This window comes from Pectinophora gossypiella, chromosome 26 (assembly GCF_024362695.1).
Source record: "Pectinophora gossypiella chromosome 26, ilPecGoss1.1, whole genome shotgun sequence".
NCBI lineage: Eukaryota > Metazoa > Arthropoda > Insecta > Lepidoptera > Gelechiidae > Pectinophora > Pectinophora gossypiella.
The window spans coordinates 6,835,288-6,847,690 of record NC_065429.1 but is presented as its reverse complement, the minus strand read 5'-3'; the positions used below and the strand labels follow the sequence as shown (position 1 = coordinate 6,847,690).

The 12,403-nt window shown below is 40.8% G+C and overlaps 2 protein-coding genes across 4 annotated transcripts in view; both read right to left on the bottom strand.

The window, feature by feature from the left end:
- Positions 1–9,124, bottom strand: part of LOC126378342 (serine/arginine repetitive matrix protein 2) — a 66,717-nt gene extending 57,593 nt beyond the window's left edge. Inside the window, exon 1 of one of the 2 annotated variants that reach the window (XM_050026607.1) lies at positions 8,987–9,124. The gene's annotated coding sequence lies outside the window, so the exon portion shown is untranslated. Of the gene's footprint in view, positions 1–8,957 lie in introns of both variants that reach the window. The other variant, XM_050026605.1, reaches the window with a different exon arrangement.
- Positions 9,125–9,421: 297 nt separating this feature from the next.
- Positions 9,422–12,200, bottom strand: LOC126378554 (uncharacterized). 2 transcript variants are annotated; one of them, XR_007568089.1, is made up of 4 exons: positions 11,803–12,191; positions 11,514–11,671; positions 10,953–11,054; positions 9,422–10,393 (listed from the first exon to the last, which is right to left on the bottom strand). XR_007568089.1 is itself a non-coding variant. In XM_050026995.1 (3 exons), exons 1-3 carry the CDS (start codon positions 11,910–11,912, stop codon positions 10,344–10,346), a joined length of 318 nt encoding a protein of 105 aa, XP_049882952.1. In that variant the 5' UTR covers positions 11,913–12,200; the 3' UTR covers positions 9,422–10,343. The 2 variants fall into 2 exon arrangements, 1 of the variants encoding a protein (XP_049882952.1); XM_050026995.1 differs by lacking the exon at positions 10,953–11,054 and having other exon boundaries at positions 11,803–12,200.
- Positions 12,201–12,403: the final 203 nt, after the last annotated feature.

Below are 12,403 nucleotides of genomic sequence, written 5' to 3'. Positions count from 1 at the left end.
TTGATTGAGGCGAGGCCTGTGCCCAGCAGTGGGACGTAGATAGGCTTTTTTTGTTATGTTATGTATATTTGTACGCGTGCGTGCACGCCGAACACATACCAACATTGTTATTTGAATTATTTTACAACCTTTTTGTATTTCATGTGTTCTTGCAAATAATTTGATATTGATTTGATTTGATCCCGCAGCTCCTGATTTATCCGGCCAAGTAGATACTGCCATTTGCGGCAAAACTAAAGTCAGGTCACGTGACCAGGGTTGGTGAGGTCGGTCGTTGACCTCAAAAACCACACGAGCTCTAAAGTTGATTTCTTACATACAATGAAGCAATCTCAGTATTCCCATTGAGCAGAACAATGCTGTGCGCCTAAAATTCGCGTCGAAGCCTCTATGCGCACTTTCTCTGCGCGTTACGCAAAACTGTAGCAGCGCGCATGCTAACTATGCGCGCCAGTTTGAGCATGGAAGCCTTGAAATCGGTGGAGAAGTATCTAATGACGGACTTTTCAGGATACGTTTCCAAAACAAATATATAGATGGCGCTGTTGATTTGTTGTTGTTGCTGAAGCTGTTGTTACAGCTGCTGTCGCAGCTGTTGTTGCAGCTGTTGTTAAAGCTGTCTCTGCAGCTGTTGTCGCAACTATTGCAGCAGCTGTTGTTGAAGCTGTTGCTGCAGCTAAGTCGCAGCTGTTGCTGCAGCTGTTGCCGCAGCTGTTGTTGCAGCTGTTGTTGAAGCTGTTGTTAAAGCTGTAATTGCAGCTGCTGTTGTAGCTATTGTTGTTGGGTTACCACGGCTACCGATCACCGGCGTCTGGGCTACGGTTGCGGTTAGTTTATGTTTGTATATATGTAGTGCGTTGTTTCTCCGCCGCTGTTTTAATGGCCACACACGGCCGCGATTTGTAAACTAAATCGATCGATTGCGATAGTTTTCCGGACAAGTTAATATCCTTCTAAACGCAATACATAGGATACTTCCGCTTTGTGTTATCTGTGGAAACTTGTCTTCTCTGTGTTCTTTATATATTTGTCTATGTACACTCTGATTCTATTAAAATAATACCAAATTATGTTCGGCCGCCGGCGGGGTCGGTATCGGGGTCCTGAAGTGTTTGGTGTCGCGAGCTGATTGGCTGCCTCTATGGCTAGAGTAAGTGGGTAAGACAAAGAGCGGTAACACTTGCTGATCAGTTTTGCTAGCGCTGGGTGCAAGAATATCTGCCTTCATTATCACCCAGGACAGGAGGTGGCACTCCGCCAATCATTCAAGAAGGCGATGTAGTGATCATCTGCGACCCTAATCTGCCTCGGGGATCGTGGCCGAAAGGTTGTATCACTAGTAGGGAATGCAATACCGATCTCGCGGGATCTCGTCCAATTCGTATTATAACTCCTCCTCACAACCCACACGATAGAAGAAGAACGGCCTATTTTTTTTTCTTTATATCCTTGCATAGTTTGAATGATGCCGTTAAATCACAGAGGTTTGTCTCGGAACTCAATTCTTTCACTTCCTTATAAGATACGACGGTCGCCTTCTCTTTAATCTGTTCCATGTAAGCTCTTCTTGGTCTTCCCCTTCCTCTCTTTCCTTTTATACAAAGGGTATGTTTAAGTTTACTTAATAACATCATCATCGGCCGTAGGACGCCCACTGCTGGGCATAGGCCTCCCCCAAGGATCTCCACGACGATCGGTCCTGCGCTGCCCGCATCCAGCGGCTTCCCGCGACCATCACCAGATCGTCGGTCCACCTTGTAGCGGGTCTACCCACTGAGCGTCGTCCGACACGTGGTCGCCATTCGAGAACCTTTCCGCCCCAGCGGCCATCGGTTCTCCTCGCTATGTGTCTTGCCCACTGCCACTTCAGCTTTGCAATTTACTTAATAACATCTTGCTTAAACTCATGGTTAACTTTGACTGCAATTTAGTAACTATGTTGGAAATGCGGTTAATTACAAAAATAATTGCTACACGTTTCGGTTCAACGAAAGGCAGTTACCGTTGATGGTTACAATTAAACTCTACTTTGAAACTATAGTTTAACCTTAAAGTTAAATTGGTTGCTAATGCAATGTTGTTATTTAAGTAACTTTAGGCAGTGGTTAAAGGTTCACGATTAGGAGTTTCCAGGTTCGATTCCCGGTGGGGACATATCACAAAAATCTGTATGTCATCGCTAGTTTCATTAGGACGTTACAACCTGATTACCCAATTGTCCGTGCTTCGGAAGGCACGTTAAGCCTTTGGTCCCGGTTACTACTTACCGATGTAAGTTAGTAGTCGTTACATGAGCCATGTCAGGGGCCTTTGGCGGCTGAATAGTAAGCTTGACACCAGAAGAAGAAGAAGACCCGATTGTCCGAAAGATTATCCGTGCTTCGCAGTGCACGTTAATCAGGATACACTATCATAGTATGCAAATAACGAATATTGAACATATTTAACGTAATTATAATGGACGTAATTTCGGAAGTTTTATGATGAATTGAGGCTTCACCCACCCTGATAAGGATTGCGAGCGTGATATCTTTCCGTTGTAACTGTTACTTCCTTATTTACTAATCGAATCTTTACATAATCAAATTATAAACATCGATTCTCTACGATTAGTCGATTACAGAATCGAATAAATGATCTACAATCGATTGTAATTATTCGAATGATGGCTTGTCATAGTTAATACTGTAAATCTTACGCAATAGTACGTAATGTAGTTATTAAACTATAGTTATTGCAGGGCCGAATGTATAGTCACATTTAGTGATGTGCCATTCTCGAGAATATTCCCACTTTGGGAAAAATGCGCTAAACTTATGTAAAAAGATCTTCATTACCTAACCTTTAAGCAGATAAGATCAGAGTACAAGACAGAACAATTTGAAAAAGAAAAGCAGCCATAATACAGGAAAGCGAATTGTACTTATTTCTTCTTCTTATCGTGTGGGTTGTGAGGTGGAATACCAGCCTCATCAACCCTGGTGTCAGGGTTACTATTGAGCTGCCAAAGGCCCCTGACATGGCTCATGTAACGACTACGTACTAACATCAGTAAGTAGTAACCGGGACCAACGTCTTAACGTGCCTTCCTAAGCACGGATCATCTTACTTTCGGACAATCGGGTGATCAGCGTATAATGTCCTAACCAAATTAGTCATTACAAAGTGATTTTTGACATGTCTCCACCGGGATTCGAACACGGGGCCTCCGGATCGTGGAACGCTCAACCACTGGACCACAGAGGCCGTCTTTTTTTTTCGTGGCTTTTTGTAGATTTGCCGCAGATGGCATTAACTACTTGGCTGGACAAATAGGGAGCGCTGAAGGCTCTCCCCCACATATTTGTAAGTAGTAGCTGGGACCAACGGCTTAACGTAACTTTTTAGTAATTCAGTCTGTAATGTCCTAACCAACCAGGAAAGTCTCACAAATAAACCCCGACAATGTCCCCATCGGGAATCGAACCCGGACCTCGAGATCGATCTCCATTTATCCATCAGATTAATCCAATAACCATCAATCATAATTTAAAGACTCGAAGTCAATTATAAACTATACATAAAAATTAAGAGTAATTTATGTTTTGATGTATGGCTGCTTAAATTAAGTGTTAAGCACTTACTACAAATAATGTGATGTCCAGTGATGACCTTTCCCGGGAATGTTCCCAAAATGGGAATATTTCCGTTGTAAATCTCTAACAGTATCCTTACTGTTCTCTCCCCCGGGTTCGAATCCCAGTGGGGACATATCACAAAAATCACTTTATGATCCCTAGTCTGGTTAGGACCTCCGGATTGTGAGCCCAACGCTTAACCACTGGACCACGGAGGCCGTTTCTATGATATATTTCTATGATAAATACAATCCTATATTCTTTTCTGGATCCCAAACTATCACCGTAGCGAATTTCATCTTAATCGGTTCATCAGTTTAAGCGTGAAACGGTAAGATAGACAGAGTTTTACTTTCAGAGTTCAGAGTTTAATATTTGTATGTTGGGGAAGATCTTAGAAAAGGTTCAGTACGATCTATTCTGCGCATGCGGGTTGAAGGACTTGAAACTGGAATTTGTTGAAGGACAATTTAACATTTTTGAATCTAAGTACATCATTACGGAAATTATTACGTATAGCTGAGGAGAAGAAATGATAAGAAACTTCAACAGAAACGCCTTTTAAATCAATGTAGGTATACATTACATACATACATACATAAACTCACGCCCGTAATCCCTAATGGGGTGGGCAGAGCCACAAGTAATCAAAGACAACTTGCAGCCACTGTTGATACGAATTCCAAAGATGGATATGATGAACCTTATGGTGAGAAGGGATCAGCCTATCGCCCATAACATTAGTCCATCATGTTAGAGGACACAATCCCTCTGTCGGTTTTTACGACATGCCCGGGAAGACTTACACACAACCGGGACTTGTATACATTACAAGTTATTTAATAACTAGAGGAAACTACACACACAAAAACATACCCTCACCAAACCGCATCACAGCAGCGTGGTGGAGTATGCTGAATACCCAACGACTTCTCATTTATAATAAATAAGATTAAGACTGTTGATTGACTCCCTTGTGACACAGAGATACCATAGAAAACATTCTACGCCGCTTGGCGCTCGCACAAACTCTTGCGCACATAGTTATATAATCTGTGGACTTATCGACGTATCAACTCGTTATAATCTGGGCTAAGGATTGCCAGTTCGCTGTGTAATGATTGGATACAGATTTTTTTTTGTCAATAAATACATGTTATAAACATAAAAACGCATATCCCTAAATGGGTAGGTAGAGGTGCTCAGTCTTCTTCTTCTATCGTGTGGGTTGTGTGGTGGATTACCAACCTCATCAACCCTGGTGTCAGAGTTATTATTGAGCCGCCAAAACCCCTGACATGGCTTATGTAACGACTACATACTTACATCAGTAAATAAATAGTAACCGGGACCACCGCCTTAACGTGCCTTCCGAAGCATGGATCATCAAACTAGGGATCACAAAGTGATTTACGTGATATGTCCCCACCGGGGTTTGAACCCGGGGCCTCCGGATCGTGAGACCATCGCTCAACCACTGGACCGCAGAGGCCATGCTTGGAATGATGCGAATTTTTCCAGATTTTTGGAATCGGTCGATTCGGACCACAGTGAAAATGTAAAAGTAAATACTATCTTCACTAATCTGAATGCACCGCGGTTTGAACTAGGCGGCGTGGTCCAACGGTGGTCCGAACCGTGGTCCGAAGTGATATCTGAACCGTGGTTGGAACCTTCGTGGTTCACTAGACCACGATTCGGACGAAACGTCCAAAGATCCGTTCTCTCAACTCTTAGTATCCACGCAAACCTTTCTTTCTAAATGTTTGCCAGACATTACACCAATGTCACGTTGCCTAACCTGCCTTAGCAACAGTCTACCAACCTAACCAGTACGCCTGCATTAGCATAACCTAACTCAACGTGCGCAGGCGACTTGCGCCACAGATTGACAGTACGACACTTGCAAAACCAAAGAGGTTTTATTGCGAATAAACTTTTTTGACCAGTTTTATACCCGGTACATGATTGCTGTCGATGACCTAGACCAGCATATCGGAACGTCTGTCGACTTAGACCAGCATGATAGATGACTGGTTACGATGGTTGCTCCGCACCACCCAAATCCCCTGGTAGTTGCGGCTTCAGAATACATCCAGCTTAGGGACGGTACTGAAAAGTATCGGCGTCCGAAGGACGTAATATACGATCCCGACGACCCGATTACTCTAGCCGTAGAGGCAGCCAATCAGCTCGCGACACCAAATACTTCAGGACCCCGATATCGGCCCCGCCGGCGTGGTCGACGATTTCCCTCATTCAGCGCTTATCGCTATCGACCCACTAGGGTCGAATAATTCTTTCAAATATTTTTCCTCTCAGACGACGCTCTGAGCCGAGGTTCGCACCCAACTCTGCACCCTCAGGCCTGTTGTCCTGAACGTTGTACCGGGTGCCTTCAGCCCTCCCCATTTGTCCAGTCAAGTAGTGCATTCCATCTGAGGCGAATCAAGAATAAGTAACGACCAAACGGAGGCTGTTTGACGTAACTTTATATAACAGTTATAATTTCTAAAATTACACTGTTAAATTTGACGCTGATAACTATAATGTAACGTAAATATTTATATACACAATCCAACCGTAAAATACCTTCATTAACAAACACTTAGTACTGAAATACGTGTCATCTTAAATTGGTCTCTAAGTCCAATTTCACTTGACCTCTAATTTAATGGGACTAGTTTTTCAAGGGAGGTCTTGATAAAATGGTCAATTACATATCCATTTTATAAAGACCTCTAGTTGGGAGAATAATGTATAGAAGTCATAGGGCTATACATTTTGGATTTTTCCTTACTTTCACTCGCTTTAAGTTACTATTTCTTTAAGAGCATGAGAATGATTCGATTTCCACGGTTTTGCTCGCATTTTAAACAAACTTCACGCCATATTCGTTACGGGGGTAGGCAGTAACAAACGCTACTGTTTGATCTATCGAACTTTTTACTCTATGGTTTTCGTATTGCTTTGCGCTATGTTAGGTACGGGTTGGAAGGTGAAAATTAAAAAAAGACACTAACATATTTTATTTTTTTTGACGTGACTTATTGTAGATTTACCGCAGATGGCATTAACTACTTGGCCGGACAAACGAAATCTCAAGTTCCCTTACAAAAGACATCAACGAGTTCGCTCGCTATTATAAATATTACATACATACATAAACAGCCTATATAAGTCCCACTGCTGGGCACACGCCTCCTTTCAATCAACCGGAGGGGATATGGAGCATACTCCACCACGCTGCTCCAATGCGGGTCGCTGGAGGTGTTTTAACGGCTAATAGCCGGGACCAGCGGCTTAACGTGCCCTCCAAAGCACGGAACCATCTTACTTTTTCGGACAATCAGGTGATTCAAGCCTGAAAAGTCCTTACCAAACAAAGGACAGTCTCACAAAGTGATTTCGACAATGTCCCCATCGGGAATCGAAGCCGGACCTCTAGATCGTGAGCCTAACGCTCTAACCACTACACCACTGTTATGTATTATGAATATTATCAAGAAATAATTACGTCACAGGTAAGTTCACGGCTATATCTCAATGGGGGTCACTGGATGCTCTCATCTTCCAAATTTTTATTTAAATACTGACTTACAATAATCATGAGTATATTAAAGGCTTTTCGGTAAAGAAAGTTATCCCGTTTTTCACAGAGTCCGCTTACCTAACCTGAATATTTGAGAGGTCCGGTTTTTTTTACAGAAGCGACTGCCTGTCTGACCTTCCTACCCGCAAAGGGAAACCCAGCCCAATAGAGATTAGTTCACATACCTCCAAAAAATTCTTGGGAATGTGGGTTTCCTTACGATGTTTGCCTTCACCGCTGAGCACGTGATAATAATTTATAATCCAAATATGAATTCGAAAACAAATTCGGCAATCATCTGTTTAGGTCTGTGCTGGATTCAAACCTGCGACCTCAAAGTGAGAAGCAAGCGTTCTACCAACTGGGCTACTACTACCATACTTTTACGACGGAGAATTTCAGCTCAGAGTCATGGTCTGAATCATCCCTCAAAGTTTTCGTTACGATGTCACTAACACCCTGTATACCAACCAACCTGTATACATATGTTAATAAAGTATGCACATACTTTCTTTCATCATCATTAATTCAAGAGCCACTCTTTGTTAGTGTAACATTTTCCATGCTTCTTATTTAGGGAAAAATAGGGCAGTCGAGGAGCGTGGCGCAGCGGTAAACGCGCTCGGTCTGCGATTGTTGAAGTTAAGCAACTTTCGCAAAAGCCGGTCATAGGATGGGTGACCACAAAAAAAAAGTTTTCATCTCGAGCTCCTCCATGCTTCGGAAGGCACGTTAAGCCGTTGGTCCCGGCTGCATTAGCAGTCGTTAATAACCACCAATCCGCACTGGGCCCGCGTGGTAGTTTAAGGCCTGATCTCCCTATCCATCCATAGGGAAGGCCCGTGCCCCAGCAGTGGGGATGGTAATGGGCTGATGATGATGATGAAGGCAATGGTTTCCCTCTTGCCTTCCGCCCCGCAGTACTCTGTCTGACGCGAGTGGGATGGCGCCCAGAGAAGTCTATTTTAAAGCCGTACTAGGACTCTTCTACCATTTCCTTTACCATCTTATTACTAGTACACTATGGCGCCTATGGAACCTATTGGGCTCACGATCCGGAGGTCCTGGGTTCGAATCCCGGTGGGGGCATATCACAAAAAATCACTTTGTGATCTCTAGTTTGGTTAGGACATTACAGGCTGATCACCTGATTGTCCGAAAGTAAGACGATCCGTGCTTCGGAAGGCACGTTAAGCCGTTGGTCCCGGTTAGTAATTACTAATGTAAGATAGTAGTCGTTACATGAGCCATGTCAGGGGCCTTTGGGGGCTCAGTAATAACCCTGACACCAGGGTTGATGGGGTTGGTAATCCACCTCACAATCTACACGATAGAAGACTAGTACAGTCATGAGCAATATCATGTACCCACTTTAGAACCCTGTCGCACTATCATATTTGTCATTTAATGAGACTTACGGTTTAATTTGTCGAAAAAGTTAATGTGACATGGTACCAAAGTGTATACATATTAATGCTCGTGACCGCACACTACTTTCTTTATTTAAGCTTATTACTGGAGTTTTTTTTTTTTTCATATTTTTAATTATTTTACCTACCGATTCACCCATTTAACTAAAACTATTATAAACAAACCCGAAAATAATATCAAAAGACGTTAAAAAAACACAAAAGCAAAATGACCCTATTAAAGAACAGGTTCTTCGATCATATTACAAAAAAAGTTACGAAAACCATTACGCAATGAGACATAACAGTCTCGGCGGCGATTACAGAAAAAAAACCAACCACTTTATAGAAAAAAAAATGACAATCACCAAGATATCACACGTTGTCACTCTTTAAAAAAACGTCTTATTTTTAACTTTAATAAAATTAAAACTTTTCCAAAACACTCGCGTGATAAAAAGAAAAATATATTTTCTTTTTTTAGCGCAGTCGTCCGCTTGCGAGCGATGCGCTTGGGCACTGAACCACAGAACACTATTACTCCTAGCGGAGAAGAATGACAACTCCATATAAAGCGGTTCGATACGAGAGCCATCTAGTTTTGGCCCACGCTAACACAGAATAGCGCGGGAATTACGAATCGTGGCCTCTACGTTGATCCTTAATTTAAAAATTTAGGTTTTTTTCACTTGTAAGAAAACTCGATGTATGTTCTTGGAAATTTGAAAAAAAAACAAGAATTTAAAAAAAATCCAAGAACGTACATTAAGTTTCCTTACAAGATAATAAATAAAAACAACAAGTACTGAGAAAAGTATAAATGTATTTATTTATTCTTCTTCTTTAGTGTCGATGATAATGAATTAAATGAAAACTATATATTTTGTAACAATAGAATTTTCGTAAATTAGGAGCAATGGTGCAAATATCACATTTTTCTTCTTGTGAAAAGATTCTGTTGCATGAATTAACAGAAATGCGGTGTAGTACCTACACTGAAGGATTGGATTTCATTCATGAAACTGAACAACTTTTCTCACGAAACATGGGCCAAACAATTATTTTTATATACATACATACATAAACTCACGCCTATTTCCCACCGGGGTAAGCAGAGACTATAGAATTCCATTTGCTTCGATCCAGACACACTTTTCTTGCTTCCTCCACATTCATCAATATTATTTGTTTTATTTTTATATAGTTTTTATTAATACCAAATAGTTCACGCAAAAGTTGCGGCAGTCCCAATCCTTTAGATTTACTTCCTTATTTTATTCTATACAATATGTTTCGTAGTGGACAGAAGATTGCTAACTAAATGTCAAGATAGATAATAAATCCAGTGGTTTGTTTCACGAAACCTCCAAGTCTTGTAATTATAGGTGTGTAACCATGGTCACGCGTAGTAATTGTGAAATTTAAGGGTTAGTATGGTTACACATTTGTAACTTGTGAGTTGTAAGTTTCTAGAAATAAGCCCCAGGTCGTACTGGCTGTTAGGACCACTACGACCAACACAAAGAAAAAGCCTCCTTAATCAAATCATTCCAGAACAAACAGTATTATGCTTGATTTACACCGGAGAAACAACGTGCGATATTACCGCATGCCACGTCTTTAATGTTTACACATAAAATTCAATTTCAATTTTCGTCGTTCGTACACATACTCATTGGTCGTCTCATCATCTTAGGTTTTCTGGACCCTGCTTCAATGCAAGCCTCATTTGTGCTTCTTGATGGTCCCGGTTGACCCAGCTCCTGTTGCTCGATCTGCAAAGAAACAAATTTAAAGTTAATATTGGATGAAATGGGAGACAAAACTCACATAGAGCCACTTCTTTCCGGCAGGCTTCCCCGAGTACTCAAGACGAGCCCTGGGTGGAGTTATTGGGCACAATACAACTGGATGATACACCAAACTCATAGCACTGGATAAGTTATACAATAAATAAATAATACCTACTAGCAACATGAGCTGACAAATAAAGTACCAAGAACCCGGTAATGAAGATTCCATTATGTATGGAATTTCAATATTTTCTTAAGCGAAAAATATGTCCAGTTTGCCTATTCTAGGAACCTAATCTAGGATTGGGTCTGGTTTCCCTTCTGGGTCACGGAGGTAGATCTCAGATGGCAGTCGTTCTGTGTAAAAGCCAGTACCCTCGTCAAATCCCCTAGATAAGGTAGCCGACCGGGAAAAAGGCTTGGGAGATGATAGTAAAAATATGTCCAGTCCATTCTTGGACGTCAAAGAATCTCTGTGTCAAATCTCATTAAAATTAGTACACCCATTTAATAATAAGGAATTACATTGTGAACTACTTACTGTTCCATGAGCAGGCTGGTTTGTGATGTTTGTTAGTACCTGGCTATGTACTCCGGAAGTACCTGGCTGACTTGCCACGAAGATAGGCACATGTTGCTCAATCTGAAATTTTTTTTATTTTAATTATGATTTCAACTTTTAATTTTTCTCTAAGACGAACCAGTGAGATCCTTATAACTTTAACTATAATTATCTTCTTTAGCATTCTATTTATTTATTTTACTATTTAACTGGGTAAAATCTACTGAACCAAATCGGCATAGAAAAATTCAGTTTATCATTGAAGGCCTCTTCTTTGTAAAGGGGTTGCCATATGTCATACATTTAGCAGGCAAGTTGAAAAGAACAAGTATGATTTCTTCATAGTCTTAGAAAGTACACAAACATGTACAGGCCGGGTCTGTCTACATTTCTAATACATTTTTATATCAGAGTTTAATCCATATATTTTCTCACAGCTCACATTTTTACACTTAGGCAGCACTTTCATATTATAGCCTCTGCCTTTCAGTAGCAGTTCTACAAAATGTCAAAATACAAAATAAAATAACAATAACTTACGTCTCTGGGGACTGCAGTCCTTAATAAATATTTTCGAGTCAGATCCGTAAAATCCTCTTTTTGAACAAAGCATCCTGTGCTCATTGTAGAGTTTTTTCAGAAATTCTACAGAGCTAACATTTCTTCCAGGGTACATGTACTGTGCCCATTGCTCACAACTGAAACAATAAATTAAAATATAACATTATTTCATTGTGTTATTATGTTATCAACAGACAAATAACTAGGTTAGATAACTGACAATTGAAATAACAAGGAAATCAATTGGTGTTAGCACATGTTTACTTACCGAACTAGGTCATTGGTGCCAGGCTTAAGAGCTCGGAACAATTTAATGCCGTCTTCAGCGGGTGAAGAGCCGCATTTAAAACATTTCCGTTTGTTCTCCTTATCCGACATCGTAGCACATAAAGAGTCACTGTCTCACAAAACACCACGAAAAAGAGTCGCTGTCTCGAAAATCACTAAAAAATAATGATATTCTGCACGTTATCGGAGGAACAGCAGCTCAACTCGACGATACGGTAAGGAATATTCACGAAATAAAATCAACACCGATGCGTAATTGCGTAGGCGCCGCCATTTTGAAATGACAGTGACAGACATCAAGGGATAGGGTTGCCAGTATATTAATATATATTTATTTCCAAAAATTAAGTTTATGTATTTTTTAAATAATTGGCTTACCAAAAAAAATGATAATTATATAAATGTTTAATTTATCTAACAAAGACTTTGTTTTATTTTTTATATTAGTAAAAAACTCAGTAATAATTTTCGGTATATGCGCCCTGAATTCTACTACTTTTACTAAAAGTCATTCAGATTATACATGGCCACATTTGTTTTGGCCCCCGTAGGTATCGAGCTCCCCCCATACATTGTTGACA